General features: G+C 35.3%; 2 protein-coding genes across 3 annotated transcripts in view; one reads left to right on the forward strand and one right to left on the reverse strand.

Moving 5' to 3' along the window:
- The window catches only part of LOC130444582 (gephyrin), an 8509-nt gene extending 7799 nt beyond the window's left edge, over nt 1-710 (reverse strand). The window contains exon 1 of the mRNA XM_056779802.1: nt 589-710. The gene's annotated coding sequence lies outside the window, so the exon portion shown is untranslated. The remainder of the gene's footprint in view (nt 1-588) is intronic.
- Nucleotides 682-16385, forward strand: LOC130444583 (transcription factor cwo). Of its 2 annotated transcripts, XM_056779806.1 has the most exons (7): nt 682-941; nt 5568-5633; nt 6414-6492; nt 8650-8852; nt 8911-9119; nt 11325-11625; nt 14494-16385. In XM_056779806.1, the coding sequence occupies exons 1-7, from the start codon at nt 880-882 to the stop codon at nt 14885-14887; spliced, it is 1314 nt and encodes a 437-aa protein (XP_056635784.1). In that variant the 5' UTR covers nt 682-879; the 3' UTR covers nt 14888-16385. The 2 variants fall into 2 exon arrangements, with proteins under 2 accessions (XP_056635784.1, XP_056635785.1); XM_056779807.1 differs by lacking the exons at nt 682-941; nt 5568-5633 and having other exon boundaries at nt 6437-6492; nt 8586-8852.
- Nucleotides 16386-16819: the final 434 nt, after the last annotated feature.

The raw sequence follows: 16819 nt of genomic DNA on the forward strand, positions 1-16819 counted from the left end.
ACGTGACGTTTGATTTGTGACTGTTACACTGGTCTTTTACGCAAGTAAATATCTTATTTCTTGTTATTATTATTGTGATATTAATTAAATGAATTAGTCAAACGGAACAATTCATTTCTACTACCCCAATTTTATAATACTGTAAAGGGTGAAATTTTTTAAACTTTTTGTTTACTAGTATATTCTTTACTCAACAATATGCACTCTTTAGCAACTTTCATGATAGTGATGTAAAAATGTAAAACACGTAAAATAAACTTTCTTATATAACGATATTCAATGACACTTTCATTTTATTCTGTATTCCTCTGAAATAAAAAATGGCGAGTCATAATCATTGATGGGTAAAAAGAGCGAATGCGAAATCACGTGGTCAACGCGACTTCACCACGTTACGATAAACGTGATCTTTAATTTAGATCATGTTCAGTGGAATTATTAATAAATTTAGAAATACGTATCAATAGTTATCTAATAAATTTGATAAAAAGGCTTAATTGTACCTTAAAATAACCATAAGTATTATTATTATCTCTTAAACTACCTAAAGTTATTGAAAAAAATAAATGAATGTTATTTGTCACGTACCGAATCTTACTAGTAGGAAAGAGACGGACGATTAAAATGCGTCTGAGATTAATCTCACGACTCACGTGTACTCTAGCGTGTTTGTCGGTTGCTATCTATCAGTGCAGTGCCCAGCCGACTGTAGTAAGAAGCAGTAGTAACAACAAGTGTTCTTACCGACACCTGTCAAAATATCCGTATTTATTACGAATCGAGTTTTATTTGAATTCGTAAATACTACCTAGCAAACTTATGAGGTGTCGTGTTGTTTAGTGGTGACTGTGTGTTTTAAAATAAAAAGTTGTTTTCAAAATGGATATGACACCGACTTATTGGGAGGAAAATTCTAACATACAAAGAGTTAAATACGAAAGGTTAGATTAAACTTATTATTTTACACGTCTTAAATCTTGTTTTCGTAGATAAAATATTATATCGATGACGTAAATATTCTACGGTATATTAGATTTTCATATTTATCAACTTAGATTTCTAAACCAAACGCAAGTCTATTAATAACTTGATTCAATTTATTTACGAAATTGCAACATATATATCTGCCACAGTTTTTAACACAGTGATGAATTTTTATGAGTGAAATATGGGTCTGACATTAGCTTAGTTAATGCACGTATTTTATTGGAATATTTTCGCATACTCCGATCACTATCGGTAAAAATAAAAACAAACAATAAACATGGAATTATCCAATTGAATGTATATTTGGTTCGATATAGATGATGTCAAGGCCGAATTTTGTATCTTTAGTATATTCACTTCTTCACAGATTTTCAAAAATATTTTATTAGAGAAAAAATTACTAAATTAAAAAATCTCGAGTTTCTAGTTTCATGACGTAGTAAAAACTATTTAGTTAAATAGTTAGTATTGATATGATATTTGTGTTTGAATGAAAAATAGTTTCTGTTTTTTTTTTCGATTTTGCAGTGTCAAGGACAATTTGACATTAATGCGTTGTACAGATAAAACTTTATTAATTGGAATAAAAAAAACAGTTTGACGTATATAGGGTGAATCATTAAGAATATCCAGTTTCTGAATTGTATATTTTAGGACCTAAAATATCGAGGTGTATATTAAATAACGAGACTGGTTATAAATTAATATTAAGTATATTTATTTATTATTACCCTCCTATGTCGCTACGTCGCCCCAATCGAATGTTCAATTTTTCGAAACAGTGCGGGAGGTCTTTCTGACTCCCCCCAGAGCAAAATTCTGGGCACGCCACTGCATTCGATAGAGAATCGAAAGATTCTAGGAACAAATATTTTGAAATGGATCTACGAGGATGGTCCCAGAAGTTATTCAACGTTCTTTTTCTTCATTATTAAAAAATTTTAGACCACCGAGCCTTTTTCTCAAGTCTGGTTACAGGAAATAATCCGAGCGGGCTAAATCTGGCGAATATGGTGCATGAGGTAGAAATTCGAAGTTTAATTCATTAATTTTGGGCATTTTTATAACGGATGTGTGAGCTGGTGAATTGTCTTGTTTATGAGGTTGTTTTTGCTTGATTTCTTCGCTCAAACGTCGCAATAAGTTCACATAATACTTGCCGTTGATAGTTTTTCATTTTTCAAGATACTCAATGAAAATTATCTCATAAAACCGACGCCATGACTTTACCTGCAGACGGAACGATCTTTGCCTCCTTTGGAGTCGATTCTCCATTTTCAGTCCATTGTTTTCGCTTTGTGGTCTAATACAGAGGTAGTTTTCAAGCAACTACCGCCATCTCTAATCAGGCTTGGCACTTATGGGTTCATACTCGTATTAGTCGTGAGACAAAAGTCAAAATTCCATATCCTTAATAGTTAAAAACAAGCTTTAGGTAAAGATTGTAATGGAAGAAAAGAAAATGGTGTATAATAGTTAACAGTACTAAAAAATTTTTAAAAATTAGTACCACTGAAATGATCCTTTTTGAATTTTCAATATCAACAACAGTGACGTACCATTTTCAATTTAAAGATCATACTAGTTCTGACATTTACAGTCATTAATAACAATATTTAATTACAAACTTACGAAATTATAGTTCAATCAATTATTACTTAATTAAAATGTAAGTGTTCTCGGAATCGTGTGATTTTGGACTCGAGGTGTAGTGCTGAGTTGCAATACACGAATTAATTTATGAAACAAGGTACACACGTGGCACAATCCAATTAGATATTGTGTCTATAATTACTGTAATGTCTATTATTACAAGACGTAATTTGATAAGACTATAACACAAATATTATTTAATACACGTGTCTACAGAATAAGAGACCTAAGAAATTATCTTTCAATAACACAAAAAATTTTTTATTTTATAACCCTGTCCAATATTTTATTGTTGATAACGAAGGAGGAGTCTCACCTAGAGTGCAATCTAGATCAGCTTTTATTTTGATTGAGCCAAGGCTTAAGTTTAGACCGATCCATCCAGGTCATTATCGATGGATACACCTCAGAAAGGTTCGATGGATACATATTTCTCTTGTACATCAACGAGATACTCGACAAAACAACAAACCCGATCTATAAGCACCCAAATCCGTACGCACTAACAGATCACCACCGTCAATACCGATCTTGGAAACTTTCTAGACCGGGGTGGAAGCAATCTGATCGAGACTAATGCAGCAAAGACCCAAGCTGCTGTTTTTACAAAGAAGACTGGACATAAAATGCTGTTAGATCACTCAATTTTTTCATTGTTTTCAACATTTCTGGAGTCGTCACCTCATTTGGTTAACCACTCCGCGATGCTGGTCTTCGCGGTCTCGTCTAAACTTTGCTGCCCAATATTTTACTGTTGATAACGAAGGAGGAGCTCACCTAGAGTGAAATCTAGTTCAGCTTTTATTTTGATTGGGCTAAGGCTTAAGTTTTGTATCAAATAACGAAGACCAATTTTTTTCCACGTTTACAAATTAACTGATAACGTTCATTATTGATTCCTTTCCATTATTCATTTATTTTTGAATCTAAATATTTGCCCTTGTTGCAGAAACAACATAAATAACTTTTTTTGAATCGTGCATGTCCATTTTAATATTTTATAAAGTTCTAAGTAGTTAAAATCATTTATGGGTTAGTCCTGATTATTATAAAACAAAAAGATGAATTTTGAGAATTAGTATCAAGCTTGAGTGAAAACGTGGACCCAGAACCCATCCTTGGTGTGGCCGAAAGCGTTACCATCACGTCTCTCAACGGTCTTCTAACCGATCTAAGACATTTCCTTCACACCATGACAATCACGGATGATCCGGAGGGCCGCTGGTGCATGGAGGAGGACGAAACTTCAGGCTACGTTATCTGTGAGTGCCCTACATTCACTCGGGCGCGGTTTAAACACCTGGACAAACCCCACAACCTGCCTAACGACATAAAAGGTTTCAAAAGTGAGGTTTCCCGGCTTTCCCCCATTTTAGTATATCTAGACGAAGTTAGACACGAGATTTTCAACATTTGACAGCTTCAACCTTCTAAAATAGGCCCATAAACGGATTCTAATAAATTTGAGATGATATAGAGGTTAAAAGGTTAAAATATTTGTTTCGAAAATCAGTCGTAAAAACGAAGATTTTAAATGAAAATCGGATTTTCGAAATACGATACTATGAAATTAACGCTGTCAGTATTTCCGTCAAGAAAAAACGTTCCAAAGCTCGGCCTATATGTCAAAAAGATAATTTAAGACCGTATAGTTTATAAATAAAATTCATGTTTATCACGATTTCCCTCGATCGGTTAGTAATTAACAGAATAAAACAACACACTTTTGGCTCATTTTATATTAATATTATAATTTTTGGCTAGAGTTCATTGCAAGGTCACTCCCACACGTGTGTCACGTTACGTAGATAAGGTAAATACTCTTATAAACACGCATCGCAAATATAAAAAGGTCTACAAACCTAAACTATCACAAAAGCAGAGGCGGTTTATAAACTACGACCAATAAACGTAACAAATATATTAACAAAAAATTTAACCGGTCAAATTAGACCAAAACAAACTTAATTTAGCGAAGTTACATAAATTTACAAGTTGAAAATAGGCGAAACCTTTCAAAATATAGTGTCCCTATATGGAAAATTTTTTATTCAAGGTCATAAATGAATTTTTCGCGATTATTATTATTATTATTATATATTATTATTTATGATCGAAGTTTATTGATTGTTCTGAATCGTTTAGTTATCAAGAAAATGATATTTCTTTTATTTCTTAGACCTTTTGATATATTTAAGTTTCGACTTTTATCAAAATATTTTGATAAAGACTTAAAGAAAAATCCAAACGTCAATTTTGTACCAATCTCTGAAAAATTATTAATAAAACTAATTTTGAAATAGCAGAGACCTAAAATCAAGTAGATTTAGAAACATAAAAAATATATTATACTAAATCAACATGTACGGGGGTTGCGTCAAAAGAATTATTACCTATTTATGATTCTTCTTCTGTATCATCCTTAGATATTTATTCACCGCAATTTTAGCCTGTAGTGCACCATAATAATCATTGTTCACTTATATAATATGTCAAAATCCTATTCCGATTTTCCTTCGGTTTCGGATTTCATCCATCAATTTTTTTTTCATTTTTTATCATATCCACTTTACGTATTTATACATAAATCTATATAACGGAAATTTTTGACTCGATTCTCAATCGTTTTACGTAATCAGATAAATTGTACACTTATCAGAGGACATTTTGTCTCATAGTCAACAGTATTAACGATTTTTAACCCGGAAAACGGAATCTACTATACCGGCGGAGTAAATAAATAAATATTCTCAGTCTAAGATGGCGTTTTAAAATTTATCGATTGAAAATGTCATTATTGAGTTGGGTAAAAGATAATTTTTCAACGTATTTTTCAAAAATAAATGGTAGAAAATGCTTCACAATCTCTCGCACCAAGAGTGCGACGACTTTTTTACTTGTTCGATTGAATTTAACGTTTGTTGCAGCTGTACCTCCCATGACGATACTTCGAGGATGAAAGATGAAAGACCAGTATACAATTGTTGTGATACGTAAGTAGAAAATATTTTATTCCAATCAAAATTAGGCGAGAAATGTTCCTGATGGGTCAAGTAAAATCATTAGTTTACAAGGACGGTCCCATTTTGGAAGATAGCCATCAACTGCAGACATCACCTTTTCATTGTTGGAAAATAATTGACCGCCGAATCATTTTTTCAAGTCTGGGAACAGAAAATAATCCGAGTGGGCTAAATCTGGAGAATAGGGTGCGTGAAGTAGCGATTAGAACTTTAAATCATTTCATTTCAAGAAACAACATTTCTTCTTAGTCGTTTTTGCTTGATTTCTTCGCTCAAACGTCGCAATAAGAAAATTATCCCATTTGACTTCTTTGGAGTCGGTTCTCCGTTTTCAGTCCATTGTTTTGATTGATCTTTCGTTTCGGATGTGAAGTGATGGACTCACGTTTCATCCAAGGTTATGAAAAGGCTTTTTTCACTACCAAACACTCGATGGAAACATTTTCACGACGCTGTTTGTTTCCATTGTGAGCAAACGCGGCATCCATCTTGGGTACAGTGATAAATACAACTGAAGAAGAAAAATGAGACGTAATAATGGATAGATGAAACGCTATGGAAACCAGAAATAAACATAACCAGACATTAGCACTCATAGACAGCGACAAGTGCCCTTTGCTCCACTATATGATGACGACGACGATTCTGTGGCTTTTTACCTTTTTTTTTATTTACCTTTCTCGCCTTATCTTTACCTATTTTTTTTTCTTTTTCGATCTCTATAGTGGAAGTATTTTATTTTCATTTCAGAAACTTAAATTTTTCCACGGCCACTTGTAGCGAAGACGATTGCGAATACGGACCCTATAAAAAAAATAAAGTTGCCCGGGTGAGTATGGCAATCACTATTTTTTTTTTCAATTCCGATATTAACACCATTGAACGTATAAAAAGTCCTTTGGTGAGGATTCGTCTTTAATTTTGGAGCTTAATCAGAGATTTACGGCCGAAACGTTGTGCTACAAAACGAAAAAAATCTGCATGAATTGGCGCAAGGTTCCAGGTCGTTCGAGTGCTTGGTCATTCGGCAACAGAGGTGCAAAACTTACTTGGTAGAATGGAATACCAGAATGGAACGCAATGTTCAATCACCCCACTGCGTGCAATCCGTTTTAAGGGGCATATTCTACCGTGGAGGAACACAATAATTATCTCGTTTCAACAAAAACTTTTGACGAGGACGAGAATCAGCGACTACAGATAAAGACAAGACAGTTTAAAACCGATGTAAAATCTTTATTGCCTGAATTGTGTCTAGAGATACCTAAATTGATCGGAAATAATGCAAAAAAAGGATGAAAGGATAATGAAAACTAAAATCCTAATAGTCTAATGGTTGAAAAGGCATAAGGAGTTCTAGAAAAGAAGAAGAAAGGTTGTTTCATTATATCCTCCGTCCTTTTTCGTATTGATTTGAATAGGAGCTAAGAGGCGCCGTAGAAATTTCGCTCGAAGCCCTGGTGGTACTAAAATTGGCAAAACTATCTAAAACTGTACCCATTACATATCTTAATAATTAGCTCGCATGGATGAAAACACCAGCTATGATACAAACAGTTTCTTTCCGTTACCCATCAATTACTCCACTTAAATAGGACCGAAATTCAGTTAAGGTATTGACCCAGATCTTTGCCCAGTCACTTGAGCACCAAAAACAATGGACACACTCGCCAAACTGCGATCGGCGAACCTAGTGATAGACCCAGAACCCATTCTTGGCGAGGCCAAAAGCGTTACCATCGTGTGTCTTACACCAATCAACTGCTCCAACTAAACAGGCTCGAAATCCGACTAGTGACTGGACTTCTAACCGGATACTGCTATGGCTATGAGTCGGACGATCCGTTGGTGCATGGAGGAGACCACGTTATCTGTGAGTGTCCTACACTCATACGAGACCGATTTAAACACTTGAGGAAACCTCACTGATTGTCTAATAACATGAAAGAGTTCAAGTCAAAGCGACTGATTGGCTTCTCGAAGGACATCGGTCAAGTGGGGCACGTCGGGCCTATCTGAAGGCTCTCAGATCGCCCACAACTATGAACTAACTCAGCTCTTTGAGACTTTAGTAAAACCAGCTCTTTGAGACATATTTTCCTTGCTGCCACAGCTGCTTTAAGCTTCTCTTTCCAATAATGTCTTTGAAATAAACGTACTGCATCGTCAATAAACAAAAAGAGGATGATTGAAAAATAAGAAACTCTTCATAGAATTAGAGATATTGGTCTTAATAAGTTACGATATGTTTAAGAAATTTTCACATATTTATGTGCCCCCTGTATTATAAGTAATACATCCTGTAATAGTCGTACTTGTCATTTATTATGCTAAAATTATTATTCTTAATCGCACAATTTTTTCTGTTCGCTTTAACTTGTTATTTATGTTACTTCGTGGTAACTACGGTTGATTTTCACCATCCTAGTTTTTTACAGTCTAACTAGCGTTTTAGGGACGCTTGTAACTGTCACTAATCCATCTGTCACCTGTCATTCATCGTTGTTTAACAACATTGCCCAACCATTCGTCGCCAATAGTTTCCTAAACAAACAAACCTCGCATAAAGTCGTCCGTCACCTGTCATCGTTGTTTAATAACGTTGCCGAACGTGTTCTTCGTGAATAGTTTCCTAATTTATATTTACATTGTGAAGATATTTCTCACTATAAGATGAGCAGTCGGTCATTACACCGCATTGCGTGTCATACGTCAATTGTAAGGAAACAAACAAACCGCGCATATTGTTGCCTGTCACTTGTCATTGTATGTCACAACGTTGCCGAACGTATTCTTATTGAATAGGGGATTCAAATTAATAATATTAAGACAATATCTTGTGTGTTTTATAAAGGTTGTCTCACTGTTATTTGTGTAAATTATTTTAGCTTTGTAGCGATATTTAGTAGACGATGATTTTAGCTTAACAATTTGTGGTGGGAATTAAAATAAAAAAAAAGACTTTGAAGGTATATTTTGTTAATAGCAAGATCCAATGTCCCATCGAATTATCGAAAAAAGGAGAAGGGACAGAATGAACAATTGTCTAGCCGATTTATCGCGTTTAATACCGACAGAATATTTGAAAAAAGGACGTGGAAGAATTGAAAAAACAGAAATCATCGAAATGGCTATTAAACATATGAAATATTTACAACAGGAACAGGGACATTCGACAGAACATTATAGGTAGAGGTTAGGTAAAGTCTAATGACTGAAACATACGAAAATATTTCGTTAATTTTAGGTTAGGTTATCAAGAATGTATGTCTGAAGCGATGCGATTTATGGTCGAAGTAGAAGGACATTTTCCTCGAGAACCGATTTGCGTAAGATTATTGAATCATTTACAGAAACACGGCGAGGCAATTTCTCGCGCCTCAACATTCGACACCAATCATCATACGTCATTATTAACGGAACACATCGTACCAGTACCTAATATAAATGAACCAGGTAATTAATATAGCACCAATTAAAATTTTAAAAAAAAATTATAGTGTGTTCAAAAAGTAATTTGTGTCGACTAAACTCTGGACCATATTATAATGTTTTTCTTTTTTATTTAAACTATGTTTCGCGGTGGTGTTTCATTCTTACACTAAACTACTCGCCATTCACTAAACTTATTCCTTAAGACTTAACTATTGACTAATTTATTTAAATTCATCGAATTACTCACTGATAATCAAGCGACTATTTATACAAAACGAATTTCTCGATGAATCGGCTCTAGAAAGTAAACAAAAACAAAAAAACCTGCCTAGAAACTGATTCTATAATCTCGATATACTATAAAAAAATTTAAACGTTTCCCGCTTTATTTTTTGGACCGGTTTCACGGTCGATGTAGTTGACGAGTTCGTAACAATATTATTGCTCGGATCATTATGTTGTTTGTGACATAACTTTACATGTGTCTTGTCGAAATTTGTGGTACTTTTCGCGTTGTTGCGACTTCAGACCGATTCTAACCGCGCCAGATTTCGTTCCCGAATCGACGTTGTTGTTACTGAGACGTCACGCGCGAGACCACTACCGTCGATCGCACCATAGTACTTCAGTTGTAGTTTTTTTCATTGGGTAAGCGTTAAATATTGATTTTTAGTGAATCTGCCAGTGGTTAGCGGTACATTTCTTGGAGATATGCGACGTTGCCGAACTTTTTTTGTTCGAAGTTTCCTTGCTAAAAATCCATTTATGGAATTATTTTCTAATTGAGAGAAATAAACCATTCAGGAAACTTTCTGTATAAAAAACTATGAATAAGAAAGGAAAATTACTCGAATGGTTCAAAAATTATTTTATATCTCGAAAAATATTGCCGGAAATGAGTTCAATTTTACTTTTCGGGGGGTTTTTGAGGTCGCAGAACACGAACATCACGACGGAGATGATCTGCGAGGTACCTGGTGCCAAGATGGCTGGTGTATAAGTCGTCTCCTAGATCTCTGTATAAATTTGTTTTGAAATTGGTCGAAAGTATATATCCTGAGGGTTTTCAAGATCGCTGAACACGATTATCACGACGGAGATGATCTGCGAGGTACTTGGTGCTCGGGAAACCTGGTTTTTGCGTTTCTCCTGGAGCCCTGTGGAAATTCGTTATGAATTTGGTCAAATATATACAATCTGGGGGTTTTCGAGATCGCTGAACACGATTATCACGACGGAGATGATCTGCGAGGTACCTGGTGCTCGGGAAACCTGGTTTTTGCATTTCTCCTGGAGCCCTGTGGAAATTCGTTATGAATTTGGTCAAATATATACAATCTGGGGGTTTTCGAGGTCGCTGAACACGATGATCACGACGGCGATGATCTGCGAGGTACCTGGTGCTCGGGAAACCTGGTTTTTGCGTTTCTCCTGGAGCCCTGTAGAAATTCGTTATGAATTTGGTCAATTGTATATAATCTGGGGGTTTTCGAGGTCGCTGAACATGATGATCACGACGGAGATGATCTGCAAGGTACCTGGTGCTCGGGAAACCTGGTTTATTCGTTTCTCCTGGAGCCCTGTGGAAATTCTTTATGAATTTGGTCAAATATATACAATCTGGGGGTTTTCGAGATCGTTGAACACGAAGAGCACGACGGAGATGATCTGCAAGGTACCTGGTGCTCGGGAAACCTGGTTTATTCGTTTTTCCTGGAGCCCTGTAGAAATTCGTTATGAATTTGGTCAAATATATACAATCTGGGGGTTTTCGAGGTCGCTGAACACGATGATCACGACGGAGATGATCTGCGAGGTACCTGGTGCTCGGGAAACTTGGTTTATTCGTTTCTCCTGGAGCCCTGTAGAAATTCGTTATGAATTTGGTCAATTGTATATAATCTGGGGGTTTTATAGATCGCTGAACACGATGATCACAACGGCGATGATCTGCGAGGTACCGATTCGTTTTAATAAATTTCGAGAGTTAATTTAGAAATTTAAATTTGGTTTTATTGGATTCATGGCGGTATGAATCGCACTCAATGAAGATGAAACTGAACACACTGTAAACGATAGATATTAAATACAGGGTGATAACATTTGTATTCAAAGTAAATGGCGAGTTCGTATGGAATATTTATTTAATTATTTTTGAACATACTGTAATCGATAGATATCGTTTGCATTTTGGAAAAATGAATGTTCGGTTGTGTTTGATTCTAGTTTCAAGTGATATATCTGCTAAAGTAGTAAGTTATTCAATACCTAAAGTAGATCCGGAACCGAATAACAACAACAGTTCCTATATTGTCAGTCAAACTAATCAAATAACGACAGATCCCACCGAATACGAAAAACATATGGATCATCAACATCCCGAAACTCACGCCATATCTTACAAATATAAAACGAATATCAAATTAAGATTCAATCAAGATAGTAACGGGGTTAATCAAGATCCTACGAAAACGCAAAAAATGGAAAACGGTCGCAGGAATTCTATAACGAGCCTTGAAAATCAAAGGTAAAATTTATAATCCTCTTTGTCCATTAATCAAATTTCTTATTTAGCAATCTTTATATTTTATATGTCTTGTATACGAGGTTTAATCTAAAAGTATTTTCCGAAACATAGTTTCGAAATTCTTCGAAAGTTTCTTTAGATAATGAATGTCCAATGTTTGACATTGGGGAAGAAGAAAAAGTCAACAGGCGATAAATCGGGTGAATATAGACAATAATTCGACGTTTTTCTTCTCGAATTATTTATCGAATTGTTTATCTTACGAGCGTAAATCATTTGGTGTACTTCAAGGAGATGGCCGGGTTCTTGTGGCGGTTCAGGTTAGGTTTGGTTATGTCTGGATATGTACTTGAAAAAAAAATTCGCTCGGTTATTTGGATTCCCTCGTTATGAATCGATCTAGGGAATAATGAGGCCGCAGCAGTTTTTTTAGACTGTTAGACTGAACTTTCCTTTTTTTCTTCTTTCTTCAAACGCACCTCGGAGCAACGCAATCACAAATCACCACAACCCTAGCCCTGCAAAGGAGCAGATCCTATATCAGTGCCTCTTCCATTTCCAAATTTCCTCATTCCACCCAAAATATATCCAACAAATCTCTCTCTCCCTTTCACCCGCTACTATCAGTTGGCCATCAAACCTGAAAATGGACACAAGAAGTGACAGAGCTACTCAAGGCCAAAGTCAGCGAGAAATGGCCAATACGCTGAACATTAGTTAGTTTACTGTCGTTACCAAAAGACTGGTAACTTTGATGGGAGACGCGGTTCAGAAAGAAAAAGGTGCATTACAGATTCATTGTCAGAACATCGCTGAAAAATTGAACCCTCATTACTCCTTAGAAAAACGCGATGAGTGGCTGTTAACACAGTTAGAAGAAGACTGCCTTGAGCAAAAAAGACCGGTTACTAGCCCCAAATTAACCTCATTCCGTCTACGATTGGACTAACGAACAATGGGGCTCCGTTATTTTCTCAAACGAAACCAGAATGTACTATATGGTGTCCATAGGAGAGGACGAGTCTACAGAAGACCTGGAGAATGATGAGCTCGATGTTGTGTAAAAAAAAACGTGGTTTTTGGAGGAAGTTCCTGGATGGTTTGGGCGAACATTTCAATGGAAGCAAAAACTCAATTTAAGGGACATTCCAATGAAATGGCAAGCGCGTAGCCCGGATTTAAATCTTGTTCACGATTACCGAAAAAATAACAACATAGACCACTAATTATAAAGTTGGGATTAATGACTTTGAGATGGTGGAATCGGAAAAATAATGGAAGCTACAGATTTTGTTGTGGAAACTTTTGACCTCGAGCGTGCGACTTTTTTTGATCACGAGTGTATTATCTGGATATTTAAGAAAAACAAAGTTATTTATAATTTCGTATAAAGTTCTTATCATTTGTATAAACACGTTCTTTAGTCACGACGGTCGACGCGACGTTTCTAGGTTACTAGTATCTTTACGAAAATTATCTCGTCGTACTGAAAATATTTATTAGTTCGATTTTGTTGAAAATATAAGAAGGAGTAGGAGATTAAGGCGAAGCAAGGTCAAATTAACAATAACATATTTATTAAATAAGAGATATTTAAGAATGTTATTAACATAATAAGGCTATTTTATGTAAAATAAAATCAATATAACGAGCATGTCATAATATACGACGGCCGTTTTTTATCAACCTCCGATAGGCTATAAATAAAAGACAAGTTCGTATGAAACAATATTTTTATTACCAAAAAGATTGGTACACGACATTATCACCGAAAAGATTGAGACATTTGTCATATCTATGTACAAGCTTTTCAATATCGTCTTCAAAGAGTACAAAACAAACGTTAAAACTTCTGAAAATTCCGCAGTAATGTTGATTCTACGGTTTTCTTTAACCATTCTATCAACTCGTTGAACCAGGACATCTGAAACGACTGATTTACGTCCTTGTCCCCCTTCATCATGACATCTTTCGACACCATTCGCACAAAACACCATCACTCATGAAGGTTTCCCCATACACGCGACTCATTCTCCGATGGATTTCTGCAGCACTATGATCTTTAGCTTGTAGAAAACGCCGATTGAATGTTAGTAATGGTGGAGGGTGTAGTGCGAGAGCTTTACAGCGCATGCCCGCGTAGCGTCTGCACGGAGCGATCGGAGGTTGAAAAAAAAACGCTGAACTGTTAGTTCAACCCCTTTATGTACGTGATTATTTCGGTCTCGGTTATAACCAACTGCACAACTAATGACCACCCACCCTAACTGGCACTTAAATTGAAGGTTCCTCTGGATTAAAGGGCTATTTAACTTCTCAAAGCACTGCTATTAAATATTTATCTGGTCGTGATCGGAACCTAGCTAACGAACTACTATATTACGAACCGAAGATGCAGTTTGTACCTTTTTGTCTGGAAGTAGCACGATATTTAGTCATTTTGTCATATGATTTGTGTCAAAATTTTCATCAATGCCCTACCCACGTGACCCAAGCATCTCTAGATAGCAGCGCCGCGCTATTTCAATCACGATTTAATTCGGAAAACCACCGAAACCCTGTTGGTTTAATTCACGTCGAAAACCATAGATTCAAATTCAATTTTTTAACCAAGATGACTCAAATAGCACTCATACGACAAAACGTACACCATTAGTCATGTCAAACTCTATGATGGTAATGTCAGATTTGACTTTTGACATCAGTGTTGTCATATCTCAACCTTCGTGTTAACAAAAACAAAAATATATGATTTAAATATTAAATTATTTTAATAAAATCAAATTTAAAATATCTAAATTCAATTTGTTACTTATTTCGATCAAAAAACGTTGAAATATCCGATATTAATGTTTGTTATTCGATAAGTTCCAGCCACAGTTCTCCTCCAAGTAGCGAACCGTATACAAGAATCTCCGATAGCGATCATGGTCATAGAAGATCTCCTTCGGATAGTACGTCGTCGGTGCACATCGGTCCTAAATTAGAACCACCAAGAACCGACGTTATACAAAGGTACTCGCCGAACAACAAAACACCCGATACGAAAAATTTCAACGTACCGATATTCGTTTTACACGCCAAAGGATCCTATTACATACCTCTTACTATAGATTACAAAACTCTAGTTCCGTTTTTACAAAGTTACGACCTTTTGGAAGTGGTACCTTTACATATACTACATCCTGTTACCATTAACGTCAATTTTACGCCTAATATCAACAACGACGGTACTAAATATATTGTGAATAATTGGCATTAGGATCCCGGGGAAGTACTGAAAGGCTGTGATGGTCAGGTTAATTGTTAAGACTGATAATTAATGATAATATGTAAATACAAGGTTGAAATTTTATTTTCTAGAACTTCTTAACAGTTATATATGTGTACACAGAGAAGTGTTTATGTTGAAAAATTTTGATCGGTTACTCGTTTCTGAAATAAGACTTTTCGTACTTAAAGCATCCAAAAAAGGACCTTTTACTCGGTTAATATTACAACAAAACAGCCTTTATACAAAGGAAGGCAACGGCTATACTGGTTTGTCAACAGACACGATAGACATGTCATTCGAAAGAGGTTAAACAACTAACAGACACTTTTGTAGCAGTGCTAGTCTCGTTATTTAATAACTATACCCCGTATAAGTAGTTACTCGATATTTAATTGATTCAAGTCCAAAAAAAAAATGAAAAATTACTTCTACATGCCAATCGCCCAGGTTAAGTCTTCTCAATGTATTACTTTCTCCTTCGAGTACCTAAGCCTTTTTCTGAAATGATTAGGACATTCACAATTTCAAGCTCATCTTCTGCCATACCTATAGTGTTAATGTGGTCCTGTCAACAGTTGAGTCATTCTTCGATACAACCCTCAAACTTCTTAGCTGAGATGGTTATGGAATCTTTTTGGAGTGTCTCAGGCTTGGAGATTACCCAATAGCTCCTATTAAACATTTTGCCCTTATATAGATACTTTACTCCATTGGAAAGTATTAGTTGAGTTCCTTCTTTCCGTGTAATGCCTTTCTTCGCCTTGTAAAATAGCATTTCTTCTCATCACCTCAATTTTTAATTGTATTTAGAGCAGTTTGCATCCTGGCAGTGTTTTATCTTCATGCTTGTTTCATCGGGGTGGTTTGGGACAGTGATTCCAGTGACCACAGTATAGGTGATAGGACTCCTCTCTAAGGACAGTCCTTCACTATAGAAACGGTGAAGGTGTTTCCGTTTATTTTTTCTTCTAATACCTTATTGATAGACTGATGTGAAATCTAGTCAAAAGCACTATGTCACTGAGGGTTATTAGAGACAAAAGCAGGGTAACATTTTGAATATATGGTGTGGTGATGATTATATATGGTCTATCTATAAATTAAAACCCTTTTTTCAAAATTAGTTAACGGTACCAGGGTAACCTCAAATCTATAAATAATTGGAGTTTGAACTGAAATCAGTTTATCCAGAGTTTTAAATATTCGGACTCCTTCTCAATTGTTTAGATATTAAATTAATGATGAGACGAAGGGAGAAAAAATAAAATCGACTCTCAAAATAAAAAAGGTCGCTTACATCCAGGTCTAGATAATTTTATTTGGAAATTTTTCATTTTCCCGGTTAACCCCCTCTAATGTATATTTTAATATTTTTGTTACTTTTTATTTTTTCTGTTCTTTTACGCATTTTTGTAACGAATTATTTTTATAACAGCTGTAAAGTACTTCTCTACATATTTTAAAAATATATAGATATTATGTTGAATACCTAAGTTGTTTTTTTTTCACCCAATCTTATAATTCTTCGAAGGAAAAACAAACGACTTTCCTTTCTATATGCCACGACGAATATTAAATTACATTTCCTTTAAAAAACGTAATATTTCTAATGGCTTGCAAATGCATAAACCGATTTGGATCTTTTTGGATCTCTCCATCATAATGTAATACGTTCTGTTTTTGAAACCGAAAAATCAACTTCCAATTTCAAATCCAACATATTAAACCATACTCGTACATAAATAAAGTTTCATGATAATACGAGGTATATCTAGTATTTTTTTTAATAGTTTCTAGTGCCGCCTCGAATTTTTTTCGAATTTAATCTCTAGCCATGTGCCGCGACGAACATTGAATTACGTCCCACAATATTGTAGACAGGTTTGAATATTTTTGCATCTGGTCATAACAGTGTAATAA

The sequence above is a fragment of the Diorhabda sublineata genome, chromosome 5, assembly GCF_026230105.1.
Source record: "Diorhabda sublineata isolate icDioSubl1.1 chromosome 5, icDioSubl1.1, whole genome shotgun sequence".
NCBI classification, from domain to species: Eukaryota; Metazoa; Arthropoda; class Insecta; order Coleoptera; family Chrysomelidae; genus Diorhabda; species Diorhabda sublineata.